The following is a 24,052-nucleotide window of genomic DNA, read 5'->3' as shown; positions in this document are numbered from 1 at the left end:
GAAGATTAGCAAAACAATTTTTTATTATCACACAAATGTACATTTTTTTGTAGTTGTATAGTTTGGAGGTTTGAGGTATTTGGGATAGATGCTGTACTGTTGATTTAATCTTCATGGAGATCAGAACTCGATTTATTTGAACACTATTGGTCATCAGAGATGTCTGCATCATTCTGCAAATGTGGAATAACACAGGCTTTGCCCACAAAATTTGGCAGAACTCCACATAATCAAAAGAGCTTGTCCATGTGGTTGACCACACTTTACGAAACTGATTTCAGGCAGGGCGAAGCCAGTCACTGAAGCCCCAGCCCTGGCTGATGGCTTGTATGGAGAAGAGGTAGGTGTCAGGCTGTGTGAATCTTTTGATTACATTTGAATACCAGTGTTCAGAATATTTATTTGTTCATTATACCCTTGAGAACAAGGCATGTGCATCCTCAACAAGTGCAAATCATAATTTATGTAAGTTGAAAGAATTTAATTTTTAGCACTTCTAGGCACTTCTTTTATCTGATTATAGTGAAAGAAAGTTTCTCATTTAAAAAAAAAAAAAAAAAACGCTTTTTTTTTTTCTTTTTTTGCTTTTTAGAGCTGCACTTGTAGCAAATGGAAGTTCCCAGGCTAGGAGTTGAATTGGGAGCTACAGCTGCTGGCCTACACCACAGCTACAGCAACTTGGGATCCTTAACCCACTGAACAAGGCCAGGGATAGAGCCCCCATCCTCATAGATACCAGTGGGGTTCATTCCACTGCACTACAACGGAAACTCCAAAACTCTTAATATTATTTGTGTTTTGATATTACTTTTTCTTTCTTTCTTTCTTTTTTTTTTTTTAGGGCCTCACCCGCAGCATGTGGAAGTTCCCAGGCTAGGGGTTGATTTGGAGCTGTAGCTGATGGGCTACACCACAGCCACAGCAACACCAGATCTGAGCCACGTCTGCAACCTACACCTCAGCTCATGGCAACCCTGGATCCTTGATCCACTGAGCAAGGCCAGGGATCAAACCTTCATCGTCAGGGATACTAGTCAGATTCATTTCTGCTGAGTCATGATGGGAACTCCGTCTTTTAAGAAATTTTTGACAGAATTTTAGATTTATAGGAGAGTTGATGTAAAGACAACACAGAGCTCCTATTCCCTTTCTCCCAGCTTCCACAGATGTTAACATCTTACACAACCACAGACATTTTTCAGAAAGCGAAGTAGCTAACATTAGTATGACATTATTAACTAAATAGAGACTTCACCAGTTTTTCAGAAATGTCTCTTTTCCATTCCAGGATCTACGCCAGGATACCATGCTGTATTTAGTTAGAATTACTTTTTTAAGTTTTATTTTTCAAAGTAATCAAAAATATGTTGGGCTAATTTATTATCTGTGTTGACTCACGAGGCTAGTTTATGAGAATTGCAAGGTGTTTTAAATAAGGGTTTATCAAGTCTCAGACTTTCCTGTTGTTCTGTTGCTCAGCACCTCCGCCAAGTTGGGGTTGTGGGCAAGTTTGTTGAGTTCTTCGGGCCAGGAGTAGCCCAGCTATCCATTGCTGACCGAGCCACCATTGCCAACATGTGTCCAGAGTATGGAGCAACCGCTGCCTTCTTCCCAGTTGATGAAGTCAGTATCAAGTACCTGGTGCAGACAGGTAAGTGCAGAGCCCTGAAAACAGAAGGTCCTTTCTAAAGTTTCATGGGTGCTAATACTACTCAGCCATAAAAAAAGAACAAAATGATGCCATTTGCGGCAACATGGGTGGAACGAGAGACTCTCTTACCAAATGAAGTCAGTCAGAAAGAGAAAGACGCATACCATATGATACCACTTGTATCTGGGATCTGATATATGACACAAATGAACCTTTCCACAGGAAAGAAACTCAGGGACTTGGAGAAGAGACCTGTGGTTGCCAAAGGGGAGGGGGAGGGAGTGGGATGGACTGGGAATCTGGGGTTAATAGATGCAAACGATTGCATTTGCAGTGGATAAGCAGTGAGATCCTGCTGTATAGCACAGGGACCGTATCTAGTTACTCGTGATGGAGCATGACGGCGGATAATGTGAGAAAAAGAATGTCTATATGTATGTGTGACTAGGTCACTTTGCTGTGCAGTAGAAGATTAGCGGAACACTAACCAACTATAAAAGAAAAAATAAAAATCATTTAAAACAAATTAATGTTGGAATTCCCGTCGTGGCGCAGTGGTTAACGAATCCGACTAGGAACCATGAGGTTGCGGGTTTGGTCCCTGCCCTTGCTCAGTGGGTTAAGGATCCGGCGTTGCCGTGAGCTGTGGTGTAGGTTGCAGACGCGGCGTGGATCCCACATTGCTGTGGCTCTGGCGTAGGCCGGTGGCTACAGCTCCGATTGGACCCCTAGCCTGGGAACCTCCATATGCCTCGGGAGCGGCCCAAGAAATAGCAACAACAACAACAAAAATTAAAAAAAAAAAAAAAGTTAAAAAGCATAGTACACCAAAAATAAATAAATAAAAATCAAGTTTCATAGGATGCTGAGCATCAGAGCACTACTTTCTACCTCTGTCCCTCAATTAAAGCGCTGAGCCACCTTAAGAGAGAAGGGACAGGATGGTGGGGAGGGGAAAGCTGCAAAATACATCCGGAGAGAAGATTAGTTTGTAGCTTTAGAGGTGGCCACTGAATGTCTTGCTGATCTGGTACCAAATCTGTAACATCTCTTGAATTGATACAGATGGTTTCGGGGAAGTTGAACCCTTTCTCAAACTGAAACCTATGAGAAATTTCTCCCGTGCCTCTTCCTGGAGCAGATGACACGGGATGTGATGACACTGGAGCCCAAGAACAGGTCATGATAAACATGTTAACGAAGACCAGATAGTCATCTGTTATAAAGTCCATGCTGAAAGCTGATGACTTTACAGTTCAGTTAAAACAAGCAGGCAAACAAACAAAAAAAAAATGCTGATTTGTTGTGGATCCAAGAATCAAGCTCTCACACAATCTTATTTAACCGTCAGAGAAATGGGAGGAATACACGTCCTTTGAACAAACCATGCGTATTATCTCCTGCAACCAGGGCCTTGATAAGAAAGAAACAGCATAGTGTTCAGGGTCATATCCTTGTGACACAGCATTCTGAGTAAGGACTTTGAACTTAAACTTAGGTTCAGATACTGGTTCTGCCATGTACTGCCTGTGTTTCATGGGAAGGTTATTTCCTCTTCTCAAGTCACTGTGTGCATCTATAAATGTTTAACACACAGTGCTGGGTGCGCAGGAGACTGCGTGGTGGGAGATGGGAAGATTACTGTTTTAACAAGAATGTGGAATGCTGAGGGTCTGTGGCCAGTGGTAGGCAGATACGTAAGAGGTATGCTGGATCCTCCTAATTAAGAACCATAACCAGGGCGTTCCCGTTGTGGCTCAGCAGAAACGAATCCGAATAGTATCCATGAGGATGAAGGTTCAATCCCTGGCCTCACTCAGCATGTTGTGGGATCCAGCATTGCCGTGAGCTGTGGTGTAGGTTGTAGATGCGGCTCAGATCTGGTGTGGCTGTGGCTATGGTGTAGGCCGGCAGCTGCAGCTCCGATCCGACCCCTAGCCTGGAATTTCCATATGCCGAGGGTAAAAAGAAAAAAAAAGCACCATAACCAAAGAGAGATCAGAATCTTCTTCAGGAAATGGTCACTTTGGTAGGACAGCAGATCAAGTTAATGGCCTCCAATAAACACAGGAGTATCAGCTGGAGAGTTAGACTATTCGCCCAAAAGCTGCAATATCAGCAGGGCTCTGGGTGTTTAATAAAATGCCCACTGCTTGTACAGTTGTTGGGGAAGGCATTAGTTTCACCAGGAAATATTCATATCTGTTATTTGTTACTTCTTAAAATGCCATTAGGTCGTGATGAAGATAAAGTAAAGCATATTAAAAAGTATCTTCAGGCTGTGGGAATGTTTCGGGATTTCAGTGACTCCTCTCAAGACCCAGACTTTGCCCAGGTATGAGAGCGCCTTTCACCAAACATGTGTTTCCTCTTCCTGGAGGCTGTGGTTTTAGTTGTGAATGTTTGTTCTTGGGGGGGGGAGGGTGTGCTTGTAGGAAATTAGACACTGCCAAGTTATCACAGAAGAACAGGGTGTTAAAGGCCGAAAAGTCAAAAAGATAAGGAATTATAGACAAAATAACATCTCCCATCTTCCTGACCATTAGCTTGAATTGTGTGCTCCCCTCTTTTTAATTTACTCCTCATGTGTAGTTGCCTTGGAGCCAAGGAAGACCTTTGGAGAAGGAGTTTAGAAGGCCTGGAGCTATTTAAAGGCTGATAAGCTCTTTGTTATTATAGATGAAAACAGGTGCGAGCCAGTCAATTAGTTCTGATTTATCCATCAACACACTTATCCTTATTCATTTTCTAGGGTGCAAACCGAATCCACATTTTCCTCTGGAGCCAAGATCAGAGGATAAACTAGATGTAGGGCCCTTGTTTTGTTACTACCTTGAGGAAAAAATATATTCAATTAGGCTTAGGCCCACTTCCTGGAATTGATGACATCATGGCTTCACAACCCCCGCCCCCAAGTCATCTTAGTAAATTACAGTGGTTTATCTATCATTTCAGTAGAAAGCCCATCTCAGACTTAAACAATACAAAGGACGCATGAGCTGGTTTACAAAGGTGGGCAAGTGGAAGACACTTGGCACAGTGCCCACCCTGGTCTGCGAGGTGGCCAGGCTTCTGCCTGTATCGCACCACCCCCAAAGTGCTTGTCTGGATCTTTGGAAATTCATCCCTTAAGTGTGAAAATGGACCATGACGTCCTTGGTTTTGAACGTGATAGTTTAGCTTTTACTGATGCGGTGTTTTACACTCTGGCATGGCTGTGTTTTTTCTTTGTGGGTATAATGTCAGTTCTACGGTTCCTTTTCTTTTGGGTGGGCAGGTTGTAGAATTAGACCTGAAAACAGTAGTGCCTTGCTGCAGTGGACCCAAAAGACCTCAGGACAAAGTTGCCGTGTCTGACATGAAAAAGGACTTTGAGAGCTGCCTTGGAGCCAAGGTAGGGACCCAAAGAGGTGGGTGGAAATCCTCCCCAACCCTGCCCTACCCCTGGCTTTGCACGTGGGCTTCTTCTTACTCCCCTCAGTGAAGAATCTTCCTGGAGCCTGGTGTGGAGGGTGTTTCCTCTCCATCCTCAAGTCCTTGATGCTTCCCACATTAGCTGAGAGCCACACAGCCTCCTTAGAGCGCTTGATTGCCTGCAAACACAACTCACCCCTGCTGTTCCAAAGCATGTCTACTTTCCACGGGACTCTCACCACAGTGTTCATTCTACTTACTCAAGCTTTTCCAGCCACTGTACTTCTATTGAGGCCATTCTCTGCCTGCCTGTCCTTTCCCCATGTGCACGCCCTCATCTATCAGCTCTTCCCCTGCGTGGCCTCAGATCTCACCGTAGAATGTCGCCTCCCACACTTGAACCTTCATGGCACTCAGTCCGAAACTCCGATGGCATTTCATAGTCTTTACCTTCATTGTTGGTACTTTATCTTACTTGCATCTTGCATTAGGAACAGGTAAGTGCATTTGAATTCCTCCTGATAGTGGTGTGGACATGTGGGTGGAAACCTCCCAAGACATGCCCCAGACAGTCTGATTTCTCTTCCAAGAATGTAGGTCTGAGGATAGTCACCTTTGGATCTCACAAAGTGCCCAGCATAGCATCTTGTATACAGATTTTCAGTGAACATTTTCCAAATGAATGAGAAAATTAAGATCTGTGATGGATTTTACCCAGGGGATGGCAGCATTTTACCAAATGTTCAGTTGTCTTTTGTTAGCCTTACTGTTCATGACTGGTTGAATGGCCAAAATGGCACCCTTTTCCATATTTCAGTAAAGTTATTAACAGCACTCTCAGTCTGTAACTATTACGTCTCCACTAGTTAGCTTTGATTAGCTTAACTGTGAACTAAATTTGTAGTTTCAGTGTTTCAGTATTTGAAGTAGGAAGGAAGGAACAGTTAATAATTTCAAAGCAGAATAAGATTCAGAAATCATGACTCCCGGAGTTCCCATCGCGGCACAGTGGTTAACGAATCCGATTACGAACCATGAGGTTGCGGGTTCAGTTCCTGGCCTCGCTCAGTGGATTGAGGATCCGGCATTGCCGTGAGCTGTGGCGTAGGTCGCAGATGCGGCTTGGATCCCTCATTGCTGTGGCTCTGGCGTAGGCGAGTGGCTACGGCTCCAATTAGACCCCTAGCCTGGGAATCTCCATATGCCTTCTTGGGAGCAGCCCTAGAAAAGGCAAAAAGACAAAAAGAAAAAAAAAAAGAAAAGAAATCATGACTCCGTTTTATAAAGATTTTAAAAGAGTCAAGAGAATTTTAATTTTTCAGCAGCATTTCAGAGGTTACCAGCAAAGGTGTTTATGTTTTATTAATAATTGGCCTTTAAAGTTATTAAATTTTTTTTTCTGCCAAAGTGAGAACTTTTGACCCTATTTTTTTTTCTTCCTATAGCAAGGATTTAAAGGATTCCAGATTGCTCCAGACCATCACAACGATCATAAGACATTTATCTATGATAACAGTGAGTTCACCCTTGCTCATGGTTCTGTGGTAATTGCTGCCATTACGAGCTGCACAAATACCAGTAATCCGTCTGTGATGTTAGGAGCCGGTAAGTGCATTTGAATTCCTCCTGATAGTGGTGTGGACATGTGGGTGGAAACTTCCCAAGACATGCCGCAGAGGCTTAGCTTTGTGCTGCATATAGTTCCCTGAACCTTATCTTTTCCAGATGCAGAGATTAATTGGCCCAGAAATGTTTACACCATAAATACTGCCAGATGCAAAGTATTTAAAGTAGAATACATAATGCATTACAGTCTTTAGAATTAACACAGAAAGTAAGTAGAAGAAAGGAAAGGAAGATGAATTTCTGGTAAAGCCTAGAATCTTGTGATAGACTTTGGAGTAAAAAAAAAAAACTGTTTTCATGGCACAGACTGTTCCCTATGAAACCCGACAGGCCTTTTTGTACAGTGGAACTTAGTGTGACTTAGATGCATTGTCAAGTGCATCTGAATTGGCTGATAAAACATATCTATCTATTATGCAATTCTGGTTGAATATTTAATATTTATATGCAGAATTTCATTAATACAGGGTCCCTTTAGTTTCCATTTTAAGTTACCCCCAAGAGTTTCCTCTTGTGTCCATCAACCAAAAAGCTATCAACAGTTCTTTCTTTATGACATGGACAAGTGCTAAGGAAAACCTTCTTTGTCTGAGAATTCATCTATTGCCACCCAAGCTTTGGACAAAACCACTTTCCTTAAGATAAGTCACAGGCTTGTCTATACTTTTTGTCTTTTTTAACCACCCTCCCCCATTATTTTTTCCTACTTCTATGATATGTCATAAGTCAGAGCACCCAGTGTCCCTGTAATAGTCTATTTGCTCAGAGTTCAGTGGCACAGGAACTCTTGACCTTCTGTTTTAAGAAATCTGAGGACTAGATTTTTCCTCCTAGGTGGACTGTATTCCTCACCAACCAGTACACAATTCATAACATTTAAAAGGGGGCCCTTCCAATTATTTGTCATCTAAATCTAGTTAGAAAGAATGCTTTCCCTCAAAATTAAAAACTCATTCGATAATGTAATCATGAATGGTTTTAGGTTTATCTCTTACCCAAAAAAGCAGGAGTTCCTGTTGTGACGTACAGAAACGGATCTGACTAGCATCCAGGAGGACGCGAGTTTGATCCGTGGGTCGGGGGTCCAGCATCGCCCTGAGCTGTGGTATAGGTCACAGATGCGGCTCGGATCCCCTGTTGCTATGGCTGTGGCATAGGCCTGCAACTACAGCTCCAATTTGACCCCTAGCCTGGGACCTTCCATGTGCCGTGGGTGCAGCCCTAAAAAGCAAAAAAAAAAAAAAAGAGAGAAAGAAAAGAAAAAGAAAAAAAAGAAAGCATATCCCTTCCTGCCTGGAACCAATTTTGAACTTACACGTTAATGACTGAGCCAGTGAGTGTTTGATTTCTCTTAGGCAGCAGAAATGGCAGAAAGCACCAGCATGAATGAGGCTCTCTGGCAGGGACAGAAAGTGCAGACTGAAAAGTGAGTCTGTTTCCTAAACTGTCCATGGCACCTAGAGTGGGCAGCCCCCCTGCGTCGTGTCTGTGTTTACCACTTCACAGGCTTGTTAGCAAAGAAAGCTGTGGATGCTGGCCTGAACGTGAAGCCTTACATCAAAACCAGCCTGTCTCCTGGAAGTGGTGTGGTTACCTACTACCTGCGAGAAAGTGGAGTCATGCCTTACCTGTCTCAGCTTGGGTGAGGAAGAAATTTTTTTACACCATTGCTTTTGTTGTATTGTATTCCACAAGTACCTTGCTAGGTCACCTTGTAATGACTGTACACTTATCTGATGGTGGCTAATTGCATAGTTTTTTGTCAGACAGAAAATAGACTTAAACCCTCACATTCCAACAGAGCAGGGCCCTCCTGTACAGCTCTGCTGGTCATTCATGAGACAAGAGTGTCTGTGAAGAGAGCAGGGGCTGAAATCCATCCTGGGTGCTGCACTCCTGAGGGAAGGGGCGCTCTTTCTCGGTTGCAAGAAGATGTGCTATGGGCTAGCATTGGCTCTGCAACTGAGAGTCTGTCCTTTGGTTTGAAAAGAATTATTTACCATGCCTAAAGATGTTCTGATCCCTTGAAGTTAATTAGTCATTTGTTGCCAAATACAGTTTCTCCAGTTAACCCACTATTCCTAATTTGGATGACATAGATTTTTATCATGTGCCTCACAAAGGTCAGAGGTCTTTGGGATTATATAATAAAAATGGTGAATAGAGACATCAAACTTGTAAAAATTCTAGATCATTTAGGTAGACTCCTTATAATTTACTTATAAATTTAAAAAGTAAATTACCTTTAAAGGTAAATTATATGGGACAGAATAGAGAGCCCAGAAATAAACCCATATGCCTACAGTTATCTAATCTTCAACAAAGGAGGTCAGAATGTGCAATGAAAAAAAGACAGTCTCTTCAGGGACGTGGTGTTGGAAAGGCTGGACAGCCTCATGTAAATCAATGAAATTAGAATAGTCTCTCACAGCATATCCAAAAATAAACTCTAAATGGTTTAAAGACCCAAATGTAAGACATGACACCATAAAACTCCTAGAAGAGAACATAGGCAAAGCATTCTCTGACATAAATTATAGCAATATTTTCTTAGATTAGTATCCCAAGGCAAAAGAAATTAAAGCAAAAATAAATAGGACCTAATCAAACTTAGAAGCACAGCAAAGGAAACCATCAACGAAAGAAAAGAAAAGCTACAGAAAGGAAGAAGATATTTGCAAATGATTCAACCAGTAAGGGAATCATGTCCAAAATACACAAACAGCTTATACAACTGGGTATCAAAATAACAATCCAGTCAAAAAATCGGCATAAGTTTTTTTTTTTTTTTTTGGACGTTTTTCCAAAGAAGACATACAGATGGGCAACAGGCACATGAAAAGATGCTCAACATTGCTAATTATTAGAGAAATGCAAATCACAACCACAATGAGGTATCACCTCACACCAGTCAGAAAGGCCATCATCAAAAAGTCTACAATTAATAAAGGCTGGAGAGGGTGTGGAGAAAAGGGAACTCTCCTATATTGTTGGAGCTTTTTTTATTTTTTTATTTTTTCAGGGCCGCACCTATGGCATATGGAAGTTCCCCGGCTGGGGGTCAAATCAGAGCTGTAGCTGCTGTTGGGCCTACCCCACAGCCACAGCAATGTGGGATCTGAGCCACATCTGCAACCTACACCACAGCTCACAATACCAGATCCTTGACACAGTGAACAAGGCCAGGGAATGAACCTGAGTCCTCATGGATACTAGTCAGGTTCATTACCACTGAGCCACAGTGGGAACTCCCAATTCTCCCACATTGTTGTTGGGAATGTAAATTGGTGCAAACACTAAGGAGAACAGTATAAAGGTTCCTTAAAAAACAGAAGTACTATATGATCCAGCAATTCCACCCTGGGCATTATATCTGGAAAAGATGAAAACTTTAATTCAAAAAGATATATGCACCCCTATGTTCATAGAAACATTATTTATAATAGCCAGATACGGAAGCAACCTAAGTGTCCCTCAACAGATGAATGGATAAAGACTATGTGGTATGCACACACACAGGAATATTACTCAGCCATAAAGAAGAATGAAATATTACCATCTGCAGCAACATGGATGGACCTAGAGATTATCATACTAAGTGAAGGAAGTCAGACCAAGACACACATTATATGATAGCACTTGTATGTGAAATCTAAAAAAATAGAGCAAATCAGTCTCTTTACAAAATAGAAACAGACTCACAACAAAGAATTCCTTTGCTGTACACCTGAAATTAACACAATAGTGTACATCAACTATGCTTCATTTTTTTTTAAGTCAATTATGGAAAGGACCCTAATTGAATGACCTGGAATGGATGAAGAGCAAATCAAAACACTCCCGAGAATGACTGCTTTATAGAAACCACCCTGTGCTAAACTTACTTCCTACACTGCTGTTCTCCAAGTCAATGGCCTCCAGGACCTGTAAGGACAGACAGGCCCCCTGAAAGTCCCTCCCTGTCATCTGCTTCTCTCCTGCACCCAGGTTCGACGTGGTAGGCTATGGCTGCATGACCTGCATCGGCAACAGCGGGCCCTTACCCGAAGCTGTGGTAGAAGCCATTACGCAGGTAATTACAGAGGAGCCTGTGGGTCTTCAGGGCTGTTGTCTTTTTTCATATGACATGTCATCAAAGTCCTGGTAATTTTCAGACAGTCCCAGGAAGCAGGGAATGTGGTGAAGAGCATGGTCTTTGGAGTTGAGCTCAGCGTTACCAGTTGTAGACCTCTGGGCAAGCTATTAACCTCTTTGTGCCTCAGTTTTCACAATTGGAGACAATAATCCCTGTTTCATAGAAGAGTTGTAAGCATTAAGGCGACAGTGGACATGAAGGATTTAGATGGCGCCTGGCACACACATGCTCCATAAATGTGGTTTTGACTGCAAAAGGCACCGAGTCATTTGTTCCTATTGTCTGAAAACTGGGTCCACACAAATGAACCTAAACTAAACTGCCTTGGCTTGATTTTTGTCCCATAAATTCTACATCATTGAGAAATACTATTTGGTTCACTTTGTATTTAATTTTAGAATCCCTGCCAGTCAGTATGGCTTCCTTTAGCTTTCAGCTTGCAGTCTTCCCCACCTATTCCCAGGAAAATACCCAGGATGATGCCTGCTGAGCCGCCAGGTATTGTCTCAAGAGCAGAAACCACTGACTGTCTCTCTGCCGCTTCTGACCCAGACTGTCTTCCACAGGTCACCCTGTAAAGTCAAGGGCTCCTGACAGGTGGTCGAAGAAGCCATGGCAGTCTCTTCTCTCTGTGACCTGCTTTTTCCCTTGCCTCACACAGGGGGACCTTGTCGCAGTCGGAGTGCTTTCTGGGAACAGGAATTTTGAAGGGCGAGTCCACCCCAATACCCGGGCCAATTATTTGGCTTCTCCGCCCTTGGTCATAGCTTACGCAATTGCTGGGACCATCCGGATCGACTTTGAGAAAGAGCCCCTGGGTAAGATTTGATCGTGTGGTTACAGTTTTTCCAGTGAATTTGAAAACTTTGCTGGAAGAAAGTTACTGCTTTCCTCAGTACGTTCTGAAGGCTAGACCTCCAGAAATCAGAGGAGGAGGAGAAGGCTTTTCTTTACTCCCCGATACACAGCTAAGACATAACTGAAATAGTTAAACAAGAATCTACTCAAGGGGAAGGGCCTGCAAAAAGGAAAGAAATACGGAAAATAATGGAGATCTTGCTATTCTGGCTTCTTCTTCAGCCCCTCCCTTCCCAGCTCCTGCTTTAATCTAACGGTAGGCATTGTTTTAGTATCTACCCCACAGGAAGCATCCCACATGGGGCAGCTGCTCGAAATTCAGGGGACATGATGCTTTGTCTCCTTTCTTCTGGTCTCTGTGCAGTACCCTCCTCAGCCTGCACGAAGCAGATGAGATAACATGAACACTGTACCCTGGAATTTTCTTTTAAAAAATACACAGCTTGGAGTTCCCGTCGTGGCTCAGAGGTTAACGAATCCGACTAGGAACCATGAGGTTGCGGGTTCGATGCCTGGCCTTGTTCAGTGGGTTAAGGATCCGGCGTTGCCCTGAGCTGTGGTGTAGGTCGCAGACGCAGCTTAGATCCCATGTTGTTGTGGCTCTGGCGTAGGCCGGTGGCTACAACTCCGATTCGACCCCTAGCCTGGGAATCTCCATATGCCACGGGAGCGGCCCAAGAAATGGCAAAAGGACAAAAAAAATTTTAAAAATACATAGCTTTAGAGGTACAGTGGATCCTCATTATAGATGGACTCCGTATTTGTGAATTTGACTACTCATTAAAATGGATTTTAGGAGTTCCTGTCATGGGTCAGCGGAAATGAATCTGACTAGGAAGATGAGGTTATGGGTTTGATCCCTGGCCTCGCTCAGTCAGTTAAGGATCTGGCATTGTCGTGAGCTGTGGTATAGGCTGCAGACACGGCTCGCATCTGGCATTGCTGTGGCTGTGGCATAGGCCAGCAGCAACAGTTCCAACTCAACGCCTAGCCTGGGAACTTCTATATGCCGCAGGTACAGCCCTCAAAAGAGAAAAGATTAAAAAAAAATGGTTTTTAACCCCCCAAATCAATGCTCATCATGCTCCTGTCATCCCTTACTGATGTGCACAGAAGGTGGAAACCTGGGGTCACCATGGTGCCTGCTCTCAGCTGAGGTCAAACAAGGTGACATTTTACCTTTGTTTCAGGCCTTATATTGCAAACACGTGTCCTGTTCGTGGTCTGTTTAATGTCATGTAATTACCATTTTTGGGCTTTTCGTTGGTGATTTCACTTTTACAGTGCCCGCCCCCCCAGAGTGGCGCCGAGGTGCTGTGGAGTGTTCCCCAACCCACGAAGGCTAGGAGGGGCCTCGTGTTAGGCAGGCTCGTGAGTTCAGTGTGAAAGCATCAACAGTGTAGACTAAGGAAGGTGTCCTGAAACAGAAACGCACATAAAGCAGGGTTACTATTGAGCAGCTGATGAAAACATTGTGGACGGAGGCTCTCAGGAGCCTCCCTGTGCTTCCCCTGAGGGCAGTGACCGAGTGTTCTATCACTCAGTGTACATGCAGATGCGACAGAACATGACTACCCTGAACAACAGGACTTGACTGATGGACTTGACCGTGAAAATGAGGTATGAAATGACGTTTGCACTAACACACCTTGTTCCCCAGGCATGAATGCAAAGGGACAACAGGTATTTCTGAAAGATATCTGGCCAACCAGAGACGAGATCCAGGCGGTGGAACGCCAGTTCGTCATCCCCGGGATGTTTAAGGAGGTCTACCAGAAAATAGAGGTGAGCCCCGGCCACTGGGCCGAGCGCCTGAGAGAAGGCTGCTGTGTGCACCATCTCTGCCGACTGACCCCGAGGCCACTGGGGCTGTCAGCTGTATGAAGTACCATTTATGTCTTCAGGTGACTAAGGAAGTGGTTTTTCATTCTTCTCCACGACTCACATTTTTATAGACCCCCACACTCCCCGGATGTCCTCAGATTTAGACAAGTGAAGAAAGGCCCCAGCCTCAGGAAGAAAGGCCCCAGCCGGTGTGTGGCTCCTGGCCAGCTCTCTGTAGCTGCCCTCTTTCTCACACAGCCTGGGGTGTTTTGTCAGCTGTGGCTGAGGACCCCTGATATCACCATAATGGGTCACAGAGGGTCAACTGGTTGAATGCACCTCTCAGATTTATTCAGATGCTTCAAAAATTAATAAAAACAAAAGCCACTCAGTAGGAAGCACCAAACTACCAAACTGCTAAAATAAAACTTTCTGTGCGTGTTACAAATAGGGGGGACATATACAGGGCTCAGGATCATTTTCTGAGACCCTTGGATGTTACCCTTGCCCTCCCGCCCCCCCCTTTTTTTTTTTTTTTTGCTTTTTAGGGCCACACCTGCAGCTTATGGAGGTTCCCAGGCCAAGGGTCAAATCAGAACTACAGCTGCCAGCCTACACCATGGCCACAGCAACATGGGATCCAAGCCTCATCTGTGACCTACACCACAGCTCATGGCAATGCTGGATCTTTAACCCGCTACGGAGGCCAGGGATCGAACCCACATCCTCATGGATCCTAGTCAGTTTTGTTAACCTCTGAGCCAAGAAGGGAACTCCTCCTTGCCCTGCTTTCTGTGTTAGGCTGACACAAGGGCTTCTGCCCTGGAATGGTGGTTTAAAATAAGAGGACAGAATAGGGAGTGGAGTCAAATGGGGAGTGTGTTTACGCACTGTGAATCCCTCAAGCTGCTCACTGGGAAACGCTGGGAGCAAGTTTGGCAAATATTGGGTGCAATGCATTTCTCCAGAGATTGAAGTTAATAGACATGTAGAGTGAATTAAAGCCAATTTCAATGCATAGTGGCAGTCATTTTCTATCAAATTTTCTTGTGACCTGTACATCTACTTCCCAAAATCTTCAGAGAATAAATGATTTCCCCTTTGGTACAATCTGGATTATTATTATTTCATAAATTATATTTTTATATATTTGTTATCTATTGTGCTGCAACAAATTACACTTAAACTTAGTGGGTTAAGACACCAAGTACTTATTATCTTACAGTTTCCATGGGTCAGAAACAGAGGTGGGGCTTAGTAGGATGTATCTGCGTTCACCAGGCTCCACTTAAGGTGTCTTCTGGGGCTGCAGTCTCACCTGAAGACTCAACTGTGGAAGGGTCTGCTTCTAACACCACTCGTGTGGTTGTTGGCAGGATAAGGACCTCACATGCTGTGGGTGGAGACCTCGGCCCCTCACTGACTCAGTCCCTCTAGGTCTCTTCCTAGCTCTTCATAGAACAGTAGCTGGCTTCCATCAGAGCAAGCAAGCAAGAGAGCGTAAGAGGGTGAGAGAGACAGAAGGCAGAGTCTTTTTATGACCTAACCTTGTAAATGAGTCAATAGGCTCAGCCCTCACCCAGCAGGAGGGGACCATTTATGGGTGTGAATCCCAGCAGTCAGTTCCATGGGGACCATTTCACTTTATTTTTTTGTCTTTTCTAGGGCCACACCCATGGCATATGGAGGTTCCCAGGCTAGGGGTCCAATCAGAGCTGTAGCCGCCAGCCTATGCCATAGCCACAGCCACAGCAATGGGCATCCGAGCCACATCTGCGACTTACACCACAGCTCACAGCAACACCAGATCCTTAACCCACTGAACAAGGCTAGGGATCGAATCCGCAACCTCTTGGTTCCTAGTCGGATTCGTTAGCCACTGAGCCAAAATGGGAATTCCATGGGGATCATTTTAGAGGCTGCTTATCACAGTGCACATGTACTTTTAAATGACATAGCATGCCTTGCTGTACAGTGGGAAAATAATAAAAAAAATAAAAAAATAAAAAAATAAATAAATGACATAGCATGGTGTTGTGTTAGTATAGAGGAACTCTGTTGTGTGACCATTTAAAATTAAGGTGGTTATTTTTCTTTTTAGGGCCATACCTGCAGCATATGGACGCTCCCAGGCTAAGGGTCAAATCAGAGCCACAGCCACCACAACACCAGATCTGAGCCACATTTTTGATCTATACCGCAGCTTGCAGCAACACCAGATCCTTAACTCATTAAGCAAGGCCAGAGAATGAACCCACATCCTCAGGGATACTCATCAGGTTCTTAACCTGCTGAGCCACAATGAGAACTCCCTGAGAATGGTTTTTACGATACTCAGAACTTGAATACATGTTTTGTGTTTGCATGTTGAATTTTCCTTTGGATGGACTATGATTAGATCTGCCTTTTTTCTTTTTTTCCCCTCAAGACTGTGAATGAGAGCTGGAATGCCTTAGAAGCCCCATCAGATACGCTGTATAGCTGGAATCCCAAATCTACCTACATTAAGTCACCGCCTTTCTTTGAAGACCTGGTAGGGCTTTTTATTTTTTTTAGACAAAATGACTTCAAAAGGTTTCTCACCGTACAAAATCTGCTTGATTACCTAATACTCTTGCTTTGACTACCCATTTCATTAAAACCTTTACAAGCCTGAGACGGTAATATTGGGGAGAGTTGGGGCAGCTGGGTTATCTGGCTGGGGTAGGCCTGCAGTTCTCTGTCCAGGGCTTCTGTGGTGGCTACGTAGAGACATCCTGGAAAGAGACTCAGTTAAGTCTGAGGGACCGTCCAGGAGAACATCCGCAGGGGCTTTAAACCTCACATCCATAAAACAAGGGAAATCTTCCCTGAAACTGCTGGTTAGGTTATGCGCGCTGCCCTGAGTGGGAAGGGCATGGGAGCACACAGCAGGACTTCTGTCATCCTCGGCATCTGGGGCCTTCTCTGGATGTGAAGAAAGAGAATGTCATTTGCAGCAGCATCTCTTTTGCTCTGGAGGGGATGGTCCCAATACATCACCTCCCTTCAAGGGTGAGAGATGACGAGTTTGCATAAATTCACCTCACTTTTCTAAACACCCCAATAAAACTGATAAAACTAGAATTTTCTTTGCATTGATGGATGGCTGTCATCTGGCTCAGGTCCATGGATGGCTCCTGTGGAGGCTTCCGTAGTGATGTGCTGGGGAAAACCTAGGTGAACACTGACTAGTTGTTTTCTCTGCTAGACTTTGGATCTTCAGCCCCCTAAATCTATAGTGGATGCTTATGTGCTGTTAAATTTGGGGGATTCAGTAACAACAGACCACATCTCTCCGGCTGGAAATATTGCAAGAAACAGTCCTGCTGCCCGCTACTTAACCAACAGAGGGTAAGTATGAGTAAGGGGAGGAAAGCCTGAAAGCAAAAATGGAGAGAGTGAAGCCAGGATTTCTCTTTTCACATGGTCTTTGGAATCAGACTCCGATGCTTCACCAAGCCCTGGGGCTTGAAAACCAGTGGCTCTTTCTGTTTGCTGCTTTGAAGTGCCCATGAGAGAATCCATTAGCACGTGAACCCCAGAAGGGGTGGGACCTTCTTTTCCAGCAAGTGTACTTTTTTTTTTTTCCCCTGTCTTTTGTCTTTTTAGGGCTGCACCTGTGGCATATGGAGGTTCCCAGGCAAGGGGTCTAATCAGAGCTACAACTGCTGGCCTACACCACAGCTCACAGGCAACGCTGGATCCTTACCCCACTGAGTGAGGCCAGGGATCAAACCTGCATGCTCACGGATGCTAGTCAGGTTCGTTAACTGCTGAGCCACTGCATGAACTCCCAAGTGTACTCTTAGACTGGGCTGTCATCTCTTCTTCCGGGTTGCCTTATTATTCAGGTTCAAGACTCTGTTCTTAACCTGTGGCCTGGTTACTTGAAGTACTCAACAGGAACAGAACCAGAAATGCACTGACATTTCCTGGTTGAGAGACATACTCTTTACCGAGAACTGCTTTGAGGATTTGCAGTTTGCACATCCAGTCGTCAGTGCTGGTTTTAACAGATATTATCCCACTATTATCTACTGTTATCTAATGTACTGATATTAATCAAAATCGGCCCTAAATCTGATTTTCCATGGGAGTCATCTGTGGAAATAAAAGTTCCTGGTTCCCATAGCACCTCCCGAATCAGCTTCTCCAGGGATGGAGCCAAAAGCTCAAACAACAAAATGCAATACCTTCCCCCCCCCTTTTTTTTTCCCAGTGGGAGAGGACAGCTGCCTTGCCCCTCATCTCACTTGCCTGGTGTCTACAAGGTAGACACAGCTTTCTAAAAAGGGCATCTTAGGAGTTGCCGTCGTGGCTCTTTTATGAATTTCCCCTTCTATGGTGCTCACCCGTCTCTGCCTCCTCCTAGTACATCCTACTGGGACAGTCTGTTCATTCAGAGCAAGGTTTCATTTTCCCCAGGATGTGAGTATCGTAAGTTTAGGAAGATAGCCTACGTCTCGAGGAGGTGATGACAGGGGTCCGTGTCAAGATTTTTTTTTTAACGCGAGGCAACTACTTTTAAAGTATGGGATCTGCCTATACACAGATACATATTACGAGATTTTAAGGGGATATGATTTTGCTTTGAGGGGGAGACATGAGTCCATCAGCAAGTAGAGAAGGCAAGTGACATCCAAGTGGGATCAGCGAGTCCCTGCTCTTCCCCTCACGCACATTGCCCTGGACACACTGCCTATCACTTTATTCAATGGATGTTCCAGGCAATGCCAAATGCCCTTTTGCCTGAAAGCCTCTGGGCAAGCTGGCTTCTTTTCCTCTTGGCTGCCCTTCCCCAGGATTACCCTTTTAGCTAACTCCCTCATCAAGTTCAAGTCTTCATCACCTCACCATACTCCTATTCTAGTAACACTCTTTAAGATGCCCCCCCCCCCTTTTTCTTTTGTCTATTTAGGGCTGTACCTGCAGCATATGGAAGTTCCCAGGCTAGGGGCTGAATCAGAGCTATAACTGCTGGCCACAGCTCATAGCAAGGCTAGGGATCAAACCCGTGTCCTCATGGATACTAGTCAGATTCGTTAACCACTGAGCCACGACGGCAACTCCTAAGATGCCCTTTTTAGAAGGCTGTGTCTACCTTGTAGAATGTAAGCCCTGCAGAGGCAGTGATCTTAATCTGTTTTGTTCACTGATGGACTCCAGGCACCTCAACAGTTCCTGGCACCTGACTGGGGTTCAATTAAAAGTTGTTGAATGACTGAATGAATGAATGAGAGAAAAGGCTTCTAGGAACAAACAGAGAATGTACAGAAATAAAACGGTTCAGGCTGGAGGAAAAAACTAGGAAAATGGGCAGGAACCAACACTTTTAGATTGGTAATTATTGACACTCTTTTGAGACATGGACTCTAAAGGGAATTGGATGAAAGGAAATGAACCTTCCCAGAAAAATTCACACCCACATCTTTGACATTATTTCAGTGGTTTATAAACACACACACTTACTCCTGAAGCCTGTTTAACCTCTCAATCCTCAAATTAGAGCTAACCAATACATCATTAACACACACACTTCCTAGCATTTTAAGAAACGAGCCCAGTACACTGGCTACTATATTTACTGTAAGATGTCATTCCTGACATTGCAAAGTTCCCTTTCACTGGGACCCACAGACCAGATTCTCCTTTGATTTTAGAACCAGAAATAAGTATTCTGCCTCTTTGGGACTGCTCTGATTTTGATCTTATGAAAAGTCTAAGTCAAGTTGCCAGTTGTGTGTCCTCCCATTGCACTGCGTTCCTGATAACTTAGGGGCAAATTTGAACAGACTTCTGTTTAGTTTGTAGAATGTATTTTATATGTCCCCCATCCCTGGCGACACCTGACTGGTTTACTCCAAACATTCCCTTTGCTTCCTTTTTTCTTACCCACTTTTAGTATTTTATCTTGTGAAGTTTTATTGGCTACTGTACTGAATAAATATAGTAAGTCATCTTCTTAGAGCTCCTCTTGATTGTTCTATCCAGATTTCTAAGACGGTACGTTGATGCTAGGGTGTATGGACTCACCATCCCACTTCCCACCTCTCCTTCTGCCCTTGGTTGAAGCTACAGGAACAGCTTTCCTGTCTTGGAGAACAATGCTCCGTAGACTTAGAGAACTATCTAGACATGTGGTTTTTCTCTTTCCCTGATGTAAGCCAAGTTCAACCTTCTCTCCGTTTCACTAAACCAGCTCCTCTTCTGCTTTCGTCACTAGCCTGACTCCACGAGACTTCAACTCCTATGGCTCCCGCCGAGGGAACGACGCCATCATGGCGCGAGGGACATTTGCTAACATCCGCTTACTAAACAAGTTCTTGAACAAGCAGGCACCACAGACCATCCATCTGCCTTCTGGAGAAGTGGTGAGTATTCTGTCCGCTGCTTTGTTGAGAAGCCAGCCTTCCCCAGCTCGGGGTGGCTGGGAACTTTTGCCCAGTCAACTTGCCTTTCGGTCCTCATTTTTTCTTTGCAGCTCCTCCACCTCTTGCTTCGGGTTGAGCCCCTTGCTAGGTGTCCATGTGTGTGAAGTTCATCACCGATGGAGAGACCCTTTACACTGGGAAACTGCCTTTTCCTGCTTAGAAATGCTGCTTCTTGCTTTAACTAAATCTAGTTTCCTAGAAGTTGAGCTTAATTAAGGCTCTGAGTGAAAATTCATCAGTTCAGAACACTTGAGGGGGAAATTCCAGTTAAGACAGAGGATATTAATTAAGAATACTCTTTCATGACTTTTTTTTTTTTTGTGTGTGTGTGTGTCTTTTTTTCTAGGGCTGCTCCCGCGGCATATGGAGGTTCCCAGGTCAGGGGTCTAATTGGAGCAATAACCACCGGCCTACGCCAGAGCCATAGCAATGCTGGATCTAAGGTGAGTCTGCAACGTACACCATAGCTCATGGCAACGCCGGATCCCTAACCCACTGAGCAAGGCCAGGGATCGAACCCACAACCTCATGGTTCCTAGTCGGATTTGTTAACCATTGCACCACGATGGGAACTCCAGGAAGTGCTTTTTTATGACTTTTAATAGCATTTCATGAATTTACTGCACCATTGGGAAAGGAAGGAATGTCGAGGACTGTGCTGGCCCACTTGGGAACCACTTAGAGTTGGTTTATTACAGCTGTAATAGTCTCTTCACAGATGGGAGGCATGTGAGAGGTGGGGAAGCCTGCACGTTCAGTCAGACAAGCTTGGGTTCAAGTCCCAGCTCCACCTCATACCATCTGTGGAGCCCTCAGCCAGTTATTTCCCTCTCTGAGCAGCAGAGCTTTCTTACCTGTGAAGTGGAAATAATATCCACCTTTTAAGGCTCTGAGGCTTAACCTGAGATGGAATGACATGTAAAACACATAGCCTCGTACCTGGCATACACAATGTGTCCTCAGGTCACTTCCCTTCCCAGTGAATGCTGTCAAACTACTTGAAACTGGTTCAACTGCCTCAGAAATAACCTTCCCAAAGTATTTTAAAATCATCATGGCTAATATGTCTGTCAAACTTCCTGTGTCCCAGGTGCTGTTCTAAGCACTTTGCTTCTGTTGACTTGTTTAATCCTCGTAACAGCCCTTTGAGGAAGGTATCATAATTCTCATGCAACTCCCTAAGGTCACACGTTGAGGAGCAGAGATGAAAACACACAGAATAAGGCTCTGAAGTCAGTGCTCTTTTACCACCACGCACACCCCCTCACTTGTAACTGGTTCTCTGTGTGTAAAACGACCTCATCGCAGACACGCTGATCATCAGGACGCAGCACAAAGTCCGTGCCCAGGAGATTTGTGTTCAGTGACTAGCAGGGGTGATCGACTAGTGAGTGACAAAGAGACACATAAATGGTAAAGTGCACAAAGGATGAGGGGAAAAGCTGCAGTTACAGATACCCGGGGCTTCCAGGGTACTGACTATCACAGTGAACTTCCCTTGTCCACAGCCCTGCCATCACACAGAGCTCCAAGTCACATGTTTAGTGCCTCAATTTAAATAAGGAGACAGAATTGGAGATGAGCAGACATTTGAGCCAAGCTTTGAACTTGGAAAGCAGACCTAGACAAAGAACAGGGGACGAGAAAGGGCAATGGATAATGCAGAGCAGAAGAAAATTTAAAAAACCATCTCCTTGGAGTGACAAGAGATGATTTCTCTCTCTCTTTTTTTTTTTTTTTTTTTTTTTTTTTTTGCTTTTTAGGGCTATACCTGCAGCATATAGAGATTCCCAGGATAGGGTCCAATTGGAGCTACAGCTGCAGGCCTACACCCCAGCCACAGCAACACAGGATCTGAGCCGCATCTGCCACCTACACCACAACTCACAGCAACACCATATCCTTAACCCACTAAGGGAGGCCAGGGATCAAACCTGCAACCTCATCGTCACTAGTTGGATTCGTTTCCACTGCGCGAGAACTCCAAGAGAAAATTTCTTGTTGCTATAAAGTAATCAGAGGACTAGAAAGAGCTCTCTAAATTCAAAAGAAAAGGGGGGGGGTCCTTAAAAAAATTCAGAGGGGAGTTCCCATCGTGGCACAGTGGTTGGCGAGTCTGACTAGGAACCATCAGGTTGCAGGTTCGATCCCTGGCCTTGCTCAGTGGGTTAACGATCTGGCGTTGCTGTGAGCTGTGGTGTAGGTTGCAAATGCGGCTCAGATCCCAAGTTGCTGTGGCTCTGGCGTAGGCCGGTGGCTACAGCTCCGATTAGACCCCTAGCCTGGGACTCTCCATGTGCCCCGGAAGCGGCCCTAGAAAAGGCAAAAAGACAAAAAAAAAAAAAAAAAAAAAAAAAGAATTCAGCATTGCCAAGAGCTGTGGCATAGGTAGTGGATGTGGCTTGGATCTGGCACAGCTGTGGGTGTGGTGTAGGCCAGAGGCTACGGCTCCGATTCAACCCCTGGTCTGGGAATCTCCATATGCTGGGTACAGCCTAAAAAGACCAAAAAAAAAAAAAAAAAACTAAAATAAAAATTAAAACAAAAAAAAATTCAGAAGAAAATTTAATTAGTTGAGAAAATCACATAGAAACACAAAGGGGCAATTAGAGGAAATATGTAAGAATAATAAAGTACGAACTGAGGAGGGCCAACATCAGACTGAAGAGAGGTGCTATAAAGAGAACAGACAAAATGTTGGAGGGGAAATTACTGAAGAGACACAAGGAAATTCCCCAGTTGTAAAACCTGAGACTCCAGACTGAAGAGTCCACTGAATGCCTGGCCACAAGATTAAAGAAGATCCACTCGAGTCATGTCATCATGAAACTAAGAGCAGGAGAACTAAGGAGAAGATCTAAACTTCTGGAAAGGGAAAAACAGCTTATGTGCTGGAGATCAGAAGTGCTCAGAGCAACCCTAGAAACTGAGACTGAGCAAAATTATTGGTACTTTAAAATCTCTGCCACTCATACTACCAGCCAAGTGAAATCACAGTATAAACTTTGAGATCTTCAAAAGCTTTAAAAATCACCCTCAAGCCCAGTCTCAGGAAACTACTTGGTAAATGTTTTCCACCAAAACGAGGGAATAAACCAAAAAAGGGGAAGACATGGGATCCAAGAAAAAGAAATGCAGGAACTGCTAGGATGTTGGGGAGAAAGATTGCTCCGTAATAGGATGCACTACACCATCAGAGCCCCGTCAGTCCACACAGGAATGCAGGGCTCCAGTAGTGACATCCTCATGAAAAAGACTTTTAAATGACAGACTACCTGACGGATTTGAAAGTCTTTAGTTCTGGGACTCGTCCTTTAGCAGCAAATTTGGGGATTAATTAATGGGTAGGGACACAGAAACAGGTGAGCACACACAGAGAAAAAAAAAAAAGATTAATTCCAGTGGAAATATTTTTTAATTGCCAAGAAAAGGAGATCAGAGTACATTATGTGGCTCAACTATAAATAGCATTTACAGGATCACAAGGTATGACAGTGATATTAGAAGGCTGTGGCAGAGGGGAGGTGGAAGCCCAGTGGGAGTGACAGTTAAAGGAACTAAATCCTCTAAGTAGGAAATGAATAGATAATAACAAAAAAGGAGATATGAAGAACCGGCAGATTAAATACTTAGAGATACAAAGGCACAGCAACAAAAGAAACCACTACATTTTATGTTTTCTTTAGATGAGAGGGTGAGTGCAAGGAGCTGCTATTTATAAGCTGCTTTTTACCCTCAGTATGGCTCATGTTCCAAAAAAGCCAAGAGCCTGGAATTCTAGACCTGCTTAGTCCCACTGATCTTGGCTTCCATGACCTGCTTGACTGTGGGATTGTCAGCTTTGCAGTAGTTCTGAAAACACTTTAGAACACCCATTCCCACATTCTTAATACCCAAAGTTAGTGACAGATATCTCCGAAAATACCAAGTCGGTTGTTTCTTTTTGGTCTTTGAAAGGATCCAGACTATTTGGTTAAAAAGAGAAGGCTTTTTGCTTTTTGTTTGTTTGTTGGCCACGCCCATGACCTACAGAAGTTCCCAGGCTAGGGATCAAACCTGTGCCCCAGCAGCAACTGGAGCTGCTGCAGTGAC

General features: G+C 44.3%; 2 protein-coding genes across 6 annotated transcripts in view; one reads left to right on the top strand and one right to left on the bottom strand.

Moving 5' to 3' along the window:
• Positions 1 to 24,052, bottom strand: part of DDX58 (DExD/H-box helicase 58) — an 84,432-nt gene that overhangs the window by 7,951 nt on the left and 52,429 nt on the right. Inside the window, exon 19 of one of the 5 annotated variants that reach the window (XM_021064055.1) lies at positions 1 to 1,665. The exons of 2 other annotated variants lie outside the window; for them this stretch is intronic. The gene's annotated coding sequence lies outside the window, so the exon portion shown is untranslated. Of the gene's footprint in view, positions 1,666 to 2,603; positions 2,814 to 10,456; positions 13,103 to 24,052 lie in introns of those variants that run through there. 2 more of the 5 variants (XM_021064057.1, XM_021064058.1) reach the window with 2 other exon arrangements.
• The window catches only part of ACO1 (aconitase 1), a 64,063-nt gene that overhangs the window by 33,695 nt on the left and 6,316 nt on the right, over positions 1 to 24,052 (top strand). Inside the window, exons 8-18 of the mRNA XM_003357729.3 lie at positions 1,480 to 1,651; positions 3,886 to 3,986; positions 4,929 to 5,045; positions 6,511 to 6,670; positions 8,198 to 8,333; positions 10,679 to 10,763; positions 11,488 to 11,644; positions 13,345 to 13,469; positions 15,937 to 16,041; positions 16,738 to 16,880; positions 19,753 to 19,900. Of these exons, the coding sequence (XP_003357777.1) occupies positions 1,480 to 1,651; positions 3,886 to 3,986; positions 4,929 to 5,045; positions 6,511 to 6,670; positions 8,198 to 8,333; positions 10,679 to 10,763; positions 11,488 to 11,644; positions 13,345 to 13,469; positions 15,937 to 16,041; positions 16,738 to 16,880; positions 19,753 to 19,900 (1,449 nt within the window). The remainder of the gene's footprint in view (positions 1 to 1,479; positions 1,652 to 3,885; positions 3,987 to 4,928; positions 5,046 to 6,510; positions 6,671 to 8,197; positions 8,334 to 10,678; positions 10,764 to 11,487; positions 11,645 to 13,344; positions 13,470 to 15,936; positions 16,042 to 16,737; positions 16,881 to 19,752; positions 19,901 to 24,052) is intronic.

The sequence above is a fragment of the Sus scrofa genome, chromosome 10 (genome assembly GCF_000003025.6).
Source record: "Sus scrofa isolate TJ Tabasco breed Duroc chromosome 10, Sscrofa11.1, whole genome shotgun sequence".
Classification (NCBI taxonomy): Eukaryota; Metazoa; Chordata; class Mammalia; order Artiodactyla; family Suidae; genus Sus; species Sus scrofa.
The sequence above is the reverse complement of the archived record's forward strand: the minus strand, read 5'-3'. Positions and strand labels throughout refer to the sequence as shown.